At 34.6% G+C, this 11,329-nt stretch overlaps 1 protein-coding gene across 1 annotated transcript; it reads left to right on the top strand.

Annotated features, from left to right (window-relative positions):
* Positions 1-323: 323 nt before the first annotated feature.
* On the top strand, positions 324-7,511 carry LOC131652687 (uncharacterized). The gene is made up of 19 exons (XM_058922628.1): positions 324-803; positions 892-1,244; positions 1,556-1,663; positions 2,050-2,220; positions 2,303-2,848; positions 3,484-3,558; positions 3,633-3,761; positions 3,831-3,905; positions 3,991-4,200; positions 4,414-4,566; positions 4,664-4,878; positions 5,204-5,321; positions 5,418-5,550; positions 5,618-5,819; positions 5,911-6,016; positions 6,094-6,234; positions 6,310-6,433; positions 6,572-6,691; positions 6,861-7,511. Exons 1-19 carry the CDS (start codon positions 569-571, stop codon positions 7,247-7,249), a joined length of 3,603 nt encoding a protein of 1,200 aa, XP_058778611.1. The 5' UTR covers positions 324-568; the 3' UTR covers positions 7,250-7,511.
* Positions 7,512-11,329: the final 3,818 nt, after the last annotated feature.

Raw genomic sequence — 11,329 nt, forward strand, 5'->3', positions numbered from 1 at the left:
TAACTATATAACTAGTTGATCATAAAATAAAACAAGAATAATTAATATAACAGTAACTAGTAACTGCATTCTTATTTAAAATGTTGACAAAATGAGAAACAATACTGAAAATTATGAGGACTTAGAATCAAAGTTAAATAATTGGCTTACAACCAACCTTGAGGAGTTGACGAAAATTTAAAATCTTAAAACGAACTTCTCAAAGTCTTAGGTTCCAATAATATTAAGTGTTATCAATTCTTATATCGGGTGAGTGTATACATTATTTTTGTTTTGTTTTAAATGGACCCACGAGTGAAGGAGTTTTCTTTTTATAATGTACTTTCTTCTCCGATTCTCCCACGTCCTATTTCTCATATTATGTTTACGAAAAAGAGAAATATACAAATGGAGTAGCACAATAACGAGAAAAAAAGTGTATTCAACACAAAAATAATGAAAAAAAAGTGACGGTGTGAATTGTTTTGGTCAGTCTAAGAGGGAAACGCGAAAAGCGCGCGCACAATCGGTGTTAGAAGAAACAATCCAGAATGAAAAAAATGCATGGCGATGAGATCGATATTACGAAATGGAATTCTCTCCTCCGAATCGAAAATCCGAAAGAATGGAAGTAGAGAAATCCTCTCTCTGCAATTGCGTCGTTAACTTTCTCTTAGAAGAGAATTACATTCTAACAGCTTTTGAACTTCTCCACGAACTCCTCGACGATGGACGTATCGATCAAGCCATTCGTCTTCAACAGTACTTCGCCGATCCTTCTCGTTTTCCTCCCAATCACATCTCTCGACTCAATTCCCTCCCATGTATATCTCTCTCTTCTTAATCAATCATTTTAATTGTTATATGAATCATTTTTTTTCCGTCGTTGAAATTGCAATCGCGTTTTTGCAGCGGCGGATCCACAAACACTGCTACAAAACAAGGAAGAAACGGAGGAGAAGTTAGCGATCACCGATTACGAACTGCGTTTGGCACTGGAAGATATTTCGAAACTGAAAGAAGAATTGCAAACCAAAAGAGAATTCAACATTATCGATGATGCAGCTATGAAATCAAATGGAGATGTTTTGGTGAACTGTGGTGGTGGTGAGATAGAAACTCAACAGCAAAAAGGGAATAGTCAAAGTCCAATCGCGGATTTAGGTCAAGTGAAGGATACTGAGCGTCGAGATCTCAATTGTGCTGTCAAGGAATATTTGCTAATAGCTGGTTATCGACTTACTGCAATGACATTTTATGAAGAGGTAGACACCGGAAACACACACGTCATAACTGACTCTGACATGTCTACACCGCTAATAATTTGAAAAAATAAATAAATTAACCGGAAACACGGCACCGACACTGATACACCGACACTGACGCATCCATACCGATAATAATTTGAAAAAAAAAAAAAATTATAGGTAATCACAAGGTTTTGTCTAGTTTTTTAGAAGTGTTTGTGATACATTGGGTATATCAATATTATTCATTATTCAACTAAAGTATCTTCACTTTTTCTATTAACTATTTTTGGTGCTTTATGTTTAATTTGTCATAACTTTTATTGTAGGTTACAGACCAGAACTTGGATGTTTGGCAGAATTCAAATGCAATAATACCCGATGCCTTACGTCATTACTATTATCAGTATCTTTCTTCAAATTCAGAGGCTGCTGAGGTCATTATTTAATATCTGGAGTAGCCAAATTAGCTCATTGAGTTGAATCAATTTTTAGTAAACGAAATTACTTATAGTGAAATATAAGAGTAGTACATTATAAGAGGATAAGGATTTTTCCTACGGTAGTCGAGAAAGTAAACAACATGATTGATTCAATAATGGAGTTGTTGACATAATGATAGTGATTATAATCAAATTTGTTAGTATCGTTTAGGGTTATGATTGGATCACATGCCTATTTAGTTCTGTGACCTTTCCAATCTACATGTAAATTCATCAAATAGTTATGAGATTCAACTATTTATTCTTGCATTGGTCATTAATCATGCAATATCACGTCCAAGTTACTCTTTATGTTGAACCCCACATGACCCGATATGCAGGAAAAAATTGGCTTAGTTCGAGAAAATGAAACACTTTTGAAGGAAAACCAGAGGCTGAATGAAGAAAAGGAGAGCTTGTTGAAGGGCAAAGATTTGGCAGATGCTCAAATAAAAGCATTAACTAAATCCTTGAGTGCACTTCAAGAAGATCTTAAGCAGAAAGAGAACACGGTAATTGCATTGTACTTCGGTGATATTCTGTCAAACTATACTAATTCTCTATGATGAATTGTATTCTGATAATAAATTTTAGGTTCAAGTCTTAAAGGAGTCCCTGGAGAATCAAAGAAAGGAGCTCAATGACAGTAGAGTTGAGATCAGTAATTTGAAAATGCATATTAAAGGATTTGGTTCTGGAAATAATTTGGCTATTAATGATGTTGATAATATTCTGCCCGATTCTTTAGATAAGTACAACGAAGAAATTAAGAAATTACAGATGGAAATCGAACGGTTGAAGGAAAAGAATAGAGGAACTCCAGAACATGGAAATTTGGGTAGTTCTGAAAATGAACTTACGCAGACAGAAGACAAAGTTATTGAGATGAACGAGGACCAAGGTGCGACATTGGATGTTGTACATGATGAAGATGCTCATTCGCCGGCTCTTCAAACTCTTAATGAATTTGCTGATAAACACACAGATTCACAACTAGAATTATTTAACCCGGCACATAGAAACACTGCTTCTGAAAATATTGAACATGTCTCCGAACAAAATGGCCGCAAGCAAGGAGGAGATATGAGGTTACTTGTTAAAACAGAAGGCGTAAATGACAAAGCAATATCTGAGAAGACGGCAAGTCCATTCTACTTAATCAAAACCTCATACACCATTACTTTTTGCCTAGCTTTAACTTTGTTAAATTTGACAAATGCTGAAGTGTTAAAAGTCACGTTAGCTAATCAAAATATAAAATAATTAATGTACAATATTTGAAGCTACTTAATTACTACATATATAAAAGTCACTTTTCATTTTCTTAATGAGTGCCTTTTAGACCCTAGTTAGCAATATTATTAGTTCATCCAGCTTATAATCCAATCATATTTTTAATATTAGTGAAAAGTAAAACGTCAAATTATTTTAATATGGTAATTCCTTAGATGGAGGATTGATAGTTGTACATAATTAAACTCTTCCTGAATTCCATTAAAAAAAAAAACTCTTCTTGAATTCAGTAAAGCTGAATTTGCAGAACTAGTTTTTGCAAGGGCTTATTCTAGTGTTACAAATAAACTAATACTATCTTTCCTGATTTTCATTGCATGTAATGCAGTTCTTGTGTGTATATACAGAGCAAAAATCACACCCCCTCCCTTTAAGAATAAGTGAAAGTCAAAGTGGCGAGCATTTAAACAAAGGATATTTGTCTGTCTACTTCTTCATGCACTTTTATTTTTCTTTTCTCATATATGTTAATACTTGGGCAGGGATTAGGAACCATTCAGATACTAGCAGATGCTTTGCCTAAAATTGTTCCGTATGTCCTTATCAACCATCGCGAGGTTTGTTTTTGTTTAATTTTATTTACAACTATATAGCCTACAAAGTATGTTGCATCACCGTTGTTTGGTTGCAGGAGCTCCTTCCTCTAATAATGTGTGCGATTGAGCACCACCCAGATAGCAGGACTCGGGATTCATTGACCCACACATTATTTAACTTAATAAAGCGTCCCGATGAACAACAAAGACGGATAATAATGGATGTAAGTTGTATTGGCTTCTTATAATTTGATTAAACAATCTGGTTTTCAATACAATTATGATCATTTCAGGCATGTGTCAGCCTTGCAAAGAATGTTGGAGAGATGAGAACAGAAACAGAATTGCTTCCGCAGTGTTGGGAACAAGTATATCCTAACCTTATTTTTTGACTAGCTCCTGGCCATCTTGACTTGGAATCTTGTTTTCAATTTTCTGTATGATGTATTTCAGATAAATCACATGTACGAGGAACGTAGACTGCTTGTTGCTCAATCATGTGGAGAGCTAGCAGAATTTGTTAGCCTTGAGATTCGTGATTCTCTTATTTTATCAATTGTGCAACAACTGATAGAAGATTCTGCCACTATTGTTCGAGAGGCCGCAGCTCATAATTTGGCTAAGCTGCTTCCGCTTTTCCCAAACACGGATAAATATTTCAAGGTCAGCCTCACTATATATGCTTCGGGGCAATCATGGAGAAGATTTCTGACTTGAGAGAATTGGCTGCAATGTAAGCTCAGAGACAGGTTGACGGGACGGTGTAGGGAATGGAGCTTTATACCCTTACCATAAAAATTAAGACACTTTCTTTTTCTTGTAAAAAAGGAATAAAGATAAAGAGTTTCTCCAATTCTTTGTTTTATTTGTTGTTAGGTTGAGGAGTTGATGTTCCAATTGATATGTGATCCCACAGGAGTGGTGGTGGAAACTACACTCAAGGAGATGGTTCCTGCAGTTGTAAAATGGGGGAACAAATTAGACCATGTTTTGGGGGTTTTACTCTCTCATATTTTCAGCTCTGCTCAGGTATTGGTTTTCCTTTATGCCTCCAATGCTCCTCTGTGACTCATAACTTCATCCTTGGTGCTTATTTCTGAGTAAAATTTTGTTCCCGGAATTGCAGCACTGTCCACCTCTTTCTGTAGTTGAAGGGTGTATAGATTCACATCTACATGTGTTGGGGGAAAGAGAGCGCTGGAATATAGATGTTTTATTGAGAATGCTGACGGAGTTGCTTTCTTTCGTATACCAAAAAGCAATTGAAACATGTCCCTTCTTGTCCAGCTTAGAAACTACACAATTTATGGTATCTACCACATTGCTTGAATTATATGCAAGGTAAGATTGACTTAAACTGTTCAATTTGCACTATTATGTAGTAACTACGTGACATATGAAGGAATTGATTGAACTGACCCCAGGCTCTCGAATGTTGTCTTTTTCCCTTCAACCCATTAGTTACTGGTTGGAGTATTGGGTAAAGAGGGTGAAGTGAATGGACGGATAGGTCGCATGTCAAGACTTGTCTCCCAAACCCACTAGCTTTGCGTGCTTTACTCATATTCTAATGTATAAGCATTGCAAAGATGCATATGCCAAAACATACACTATGCATAATCACAATGTCAAAACTATTGACCTTGATTGGTTCGACATTTGCTAGGGTAAATGTTAAATGGGATGCATTTGAATGGTTGCATGTTGAGTGTTTTCCTAAACTGATACAGCTGGCTTGCTTGTTACCCTGGAAAGAAGACAATTTGCGAAGCCGAATTTCAAAGGTTAAGCAGTTACATTTTCTGGTTTTCTTATTTTGCGCTGTATGTTCAGTTGCGTAAGCAACTGAATGATTTCTGATCAAAGTTTCACAATTGCAGTTTCTGTTATCTGTTACTGAAAGGTTTGGGGATACCTATGTTACATGCATAATGCTCCCTGTATTTTTAACAGCAGTTGGGGATGATGCAGATTTAACATTTTTTCCTAGTGCCATTCATTCGAGAATAAAAGGTTATGACTCTTCATTTTTGTGTGAAATTTTTACATACTTGCTTTATATTTGACAGTTTTCTTGTAGGGTTGAGACCAAGATCTTCTGTTGCTGAGAGGCTCTCTATATCATGTGTCCTACCGCTTCTGTTAGCTGGTGTTTTGGGTGGTCCTGGTAAACGCAAAGAATTAACAGACTACTCGAGAAAGCTGCTACTAGAAGACAATTCTAAGGAAAATACATCAACCAAGCATACACCGGAAATTGTTAATGCTATACGCTTCATTTGGTTTGTATACCCACCAATAATCTATTTATATTTTCAAAATCGGTTGATGTCCTTTTACAAATTTTGATCAAGAGCTTTATTTATAATGCAGCATATATGAAGAAAACCAGGGTATGATATTTGAAATACTGTGGGAAATGGTTGTTAGCTCTAACCTAAACATGAAAGTAACTGCTGCCAAACTTCTAAAAGTTCTTGTAAGCTTACTACTTTCTTAGTTTTTATTTAAATCTCATATTAATGGCAGCACTAACTTAGAGGACTTCATTATTAGGTGCCACATATTGATGCAAAGGTTGCCTCTACTCATGCTTTGCCTGCATTAGTTACTCTCGGATCTGAACAAGATCTTGATGTGAAGTGTGCTAGCATTGATGCATTTGGTGCCGTTGCTCAATATTTCAAGAATGAAACGGTATCTCTTGCTTTGGTACAAAGTTAATGATGACTAAACGTTTAAAATCCCGACTAAAAATACGATCGCTTGCAGATAGTTGACAAAATACGTGTTCAAATGGGTGCTTTTATTGAAGATGGATCCCATGAAGCTATTATTGCTGTCATTCACGCGTTGGTAGTTGCAGTACCTCATACAACAGAACAACTTAGAGATTATATCCTTAACTTTATTTGTTGAAAAATAATATTAAGAAGTGTGTTTTTAATTTCGCGACTCTCAGCATTCTGTCTCATTTTCTATTGGCTTTCTGCGTTTCTTAGATTCCGCTGTTTCTTTCTTAACCTTGATGCACATCTTTTGTCCAAGATTGCTCAACTTACAGCCGTGCCAATTACTATTTCAACTGATTTGAATTGTCGGCAAGAAAAAGCCAATGCATTTTGCGAGGCAATCCGTGCTTTGGATGCTACAGGTTTGCTCCATTACATTTATAAATCTTTCTTATTTATCATTTTCAAGGTATTTTCTGGTATTCAAACCATGGTGTAACAATAGTATTAGTAATACATCTCACATAGACTTGCCAGATTTTAGCTTTTCTTTCTTACAGAAAGCATGATTAATTACTCTTTATCATACAGATCTTTCGGCAAACAGTATCAAAGACTACCTCCTGCCTGCTATCCAAAACCTTTTTAAAGACTTGGATGCACTGGATCCAGCGCATAAAGAAGCCCTTGACATTATTATGAAGGAAAGATCAGGGACAAGTTATAGTAGTATAAGTAATAAGGCGGCGGCGGTTCCTCATGTTGGGCTGGCATCATCGGTGAGTAGCTTCTTTGGTGATGGTGGCTTGCTTGGAAAGAGAGACAGTACAGAAGTGATATCAGAAAAGTCTAATTCTCCCAATAGTGCTGCGTCACCACCACCACCGACGGAGGACACTAGATTCAGGCGCATCATGCTGGGACACTTCGGTGACATCCTTCGTGGCAAGGGAAAAACAACAGAGGAAAATCATAACTAATTCCAAGCATTTTGGTCTTGTAATTACACGCAAAATGTACAAGTTTTTTTACTAACATAGTATGATATAAATGATAATATTTAGATCTTTTAAATATTTGATAAGGGATACAATCCCGTGCCAGTTCTAATAGAAAAATATTGAGAGACCAACCACTTAAATATGTCTTCAGGAGAGGGCACCAAGATATCTTGATTTTGGAAAACTTGATATAATGTTTGAAAGTATTGAAAAGGAGCTGGATTCATTTCTCTCCATATTTTGTAGATTTAAGCAAACGATATATAACAATTTTCACAACTTTTGACACTAATTGTTTGCATTGCATTAATATTGCAATAAGAATTAACCCCCAAGGGTTGGCCTAGCGGTGGAGGCTTGGGTCTTGAGAGTGTGCTCCTCTCAAGGTTCTGAGTTCGAATCCTGCTAGGTGCTATCAATTCTTGCGTGGGCCAGTCCATACAAAACTTTGTTCATCAATTCTTGCGTGGGCCAGTCCATACAAAACTTTGTTCTGGCTTTAAACGGGGCTCCCGCTAGTGGACGGTGGGATTGGTCCCTCTTGGATTAGTCGGTCGCAAGGCCGGATTCCAAGATTTCCAAAAAAAAAAAAAAAAATATTGCAATAAGAATAGGGCTACTAAATTAAATTTGAGGAAGATGGATATGCAACAAACCGATTGGGAGGAAGCTTGTTAAAAAATGTGATTGGGTCTAACTCATCTCTTCAAAACCGGCTGGTAGTGATGACGGTTGCAGAATTTTCATGATAAAAGCAGCAATTCGGGTAATATAGCAACTACTAAATTTATTAGTGTTACTTTAGCAATAGTAGAGATTTTCTACTGATGAGTCAGAAACAAAAGTGAAAATATGAGCTATAAGAAACTGAAATTCATTGTAGTGAAACTGAAAATATGAGCTATAAAAAACTAATAATTCATTGTCTTGAATACATAATAAAATTTCATTAACTTAAAAGTCCCTTTCAATAAGTAATTGGTACTTCAACCTGATATATCTTATGCCAAATTCTAATAGTATAGGAAGTTTCATTTATTTTATTTTATTTTATATCTTATTCCAAATTCTAATAGTTTAGGAAGTTTCTTATTATTTTATTTTTTGTATATCTTATGCCAAATTCTAATAGTTTAGGAAGTTTCCTATTTTTTTTTTTGTCAAAAATTTTACGTACTCATAGAAATTTCAAAATTGGCATTCAATACTTTTAGCCCTTCATTCACGGGTACATTTTGAGTTGACCCGTGAGAATGACTTGATAACAAAATATTGACTCAATCCTATGCCTCAAAATTCTTCAATCCAAAGTCTACTCATACCCTTGAACACGTTACCAATATTTCATTATATAATCATGTTAGAGTTGAAAGCAATTATTAATCCACTTGAATACTTAGTCACAAAGAGAAAAATGAGGAAACACTCTTTGTTTAACATGTTTCTGTTTTTTGTAGCAATAGTACTACTTTTAGGAGATGACATGGGAGAGGCATTGACATGTAGTCCTGTAGAGTTCAGCCCTTGTTTAGGATCAATCACAAGTTCATCTCCACCATCAACTCTTTGTTGCCAAAAGGCAAGAGAGCAAAGGCCATGCCTTTGTGGTTATCTCAAGAACCCAAGTCTCAGACAATATGTTTACTCTCCCGGTACCAGAAGGGTCGCCAAATCTTGTGGGGTTCCCTTTCCAACTTGTTAGATTTCGATATCTGTAATAATAGGTGTAGCAGCAGTCATTGAGTTAAGGTTTAGTGGATATATGAGGTTGTATCCACTGTGGTATTAGATTCAAGAAATATGAATGAGATAAATATATATGTTGTAGAAAGATGAAGCTCATGTATAAACTGCTACTGTATGCAAAATAAGTAAACACAAGATGTAAAAGTAATTGATTCACATTCTCTCTATTTCTCAAATAGGCCATAGTTTATATAAAAGTGGAGGCATGTGTTAGCTCCAGAAATTATGCCTCTGGTATTGTAATTGTTAATTCTATTATACATATGTGTCTAATAATATAGATAATCTCTTATTACACCCATTAGGATTCTTAGACATCATATGTAGTTCTAAAATTGTTCTTCTATTTTCGCAGATGTATATTCGAAAGCACTTTTTTTTGACATTTGTGTGAAAATTTTCCGTAGATGCATATACGGAAAACTTCCTAAAGCATATCTACGGAATAAATCAGATATAGAATACCAGAAAAACAACATTTATAACGATAAAAACAATACGAAAGAAATTTAGGTGCGTAAATAATGTAAAAACTTTGTGCTCACCAAAACCCTACAACTTTAGAAATGTTTTCCAAATCTTTGGGCTCCAATATGCGACTAAAGCCCACTTTTAATTCCTTTAAATTTCTCACATAATATTAAAAGGAAGAATCTACATGTCACCCCCTAAATTAAACATGACACCCCCAAAATTTAAATATTTCAAGTTTATCCTTGATGAGATATAAACAATTTTCGGATGAAATTTCCGGTACACCCCTACAAAAAGTACCGGAAATTTCAAAACTTCTGGTACAAAATACAGGAAATTTTGAAATTTCTAGTAGAATGTAACGGAAATTTCGAAATTTTCGGTATCACCCAAGGATTTTTTCAAAATTTCCGATAAAAACTCACGGAAATTTTTAAAAATCCGATTTTTTTTTAAAATTTTCAATAAAAATATATATTTTTTGAAAATTAATGACTTTAAACAAGGGTATAACGGTAAAAACATACCCCTAAAAGGATGGTATGTTTAATCTTAAGGGTGACATGTAAATTTCTCTATTAAAAGATACCGTTATCCCAATTGTCTTTCTTTTAAAAACAACACCACTATGTATTTACTAATTTGGATCAAGAAAATCCTAAATATAACATATGAATCAAAATATAATTTGGGAATTTATTTCATTACCTCTCCTCCATGATTCTCAAAATCACTATTGTTTGGATTTATTCATCCAGACAGTGAAGCAACATGTGTGAAAAAACGCAGTCAATAATAGCTCTAATACAATTTGTGTTCTTGAGCTTAAACAAGGTTTTAAGGCACATTCATGTTGTTAAGGTCTTCCGTAAGAATTCTCTATTTTTCAAAAGAAACAGATGTGCCCCTTACCGTGATTTTGGAGTAAAAATATGTATTTATTTCTTTTAATTTCTTAGAAACTATAGTTATGGACAATTTTTTTTTAATAAAAGGAGAAGATCCTTACTCATTTTCATGTGCTACGTCTTAATATCTAATAAAAAAAATATAAAACAAATTGAAAAGATGTGCATAAAAAATGATAAAACTCATGTTCCCTAAAATCTTACAGGTTCTCCATAACCTCTGTCGAAAAGTAAATAATGTTCCCAATTTTTGGAGATGCATCTCCAAACGCATCATTTTCACACAAAATAAACCTAAATTGTTGAGCTCCTCTCACTTTGCCGAAATTTAATTTAGAGATGCATCTGCCTATGTGATTTATGGTTTGTCCGTAGACGCATCTTCGGATTGACCATTTTTTTCAAACCCATGTGTTATTTCGGAGATGCATCTCTGAAAGCGTTAAATTATAATGTGCACCAGACCCTCTCTCTTATCCTTCTTTATTTTCAGAAATTTTTGAGATACCCCTATTAGAGCTAATGAGCAACAACCTTCCAACCAATATTTCAAGGAGCAACTGTACTTCTACTTCAATCTTTCAAACTCATTAACGGTAATTTTCATAGTCATTATTAATTTTAAAAACATTTTTTTTATACTTGTCACTAATTTTTTTTCTTATTCATTTTCAGTGATAGATCATATCCAGCTTTAATCGCATATGTAACACCCTTCTAACCCACATAGAATATTCACAATATAATAAAAATTAATTAAAAATAAATTCGCCAACAAGGGTGTCACATCTTCATAAAAGCTTCATATTAACAAGTCATGCTCCGTAACACGGGTTCACAGTTCATACTTCATAAATCAAAACGTCATAATACTTTTAAAAGTACTTCATGATGTTAAAACAATTCAAAATGAACATATAGTTCCAAAACA

The sequence above is a fragment of the Vicia villosa genome, linkage group LG2 (assembly GCF_029867415.1).
Source record: "Vicia villosa cultivar HV-30 ecotype Madison, WI linkage group LG2, Vvil1.0, whole genome shotgun sequence".
NCBI classification, from domain to species: Eukaryota; Viridiplantae; Streptophyta; class Magnoliopsida; order Fabales; family Fabaceae; genus Vicia; species Vicia villosa.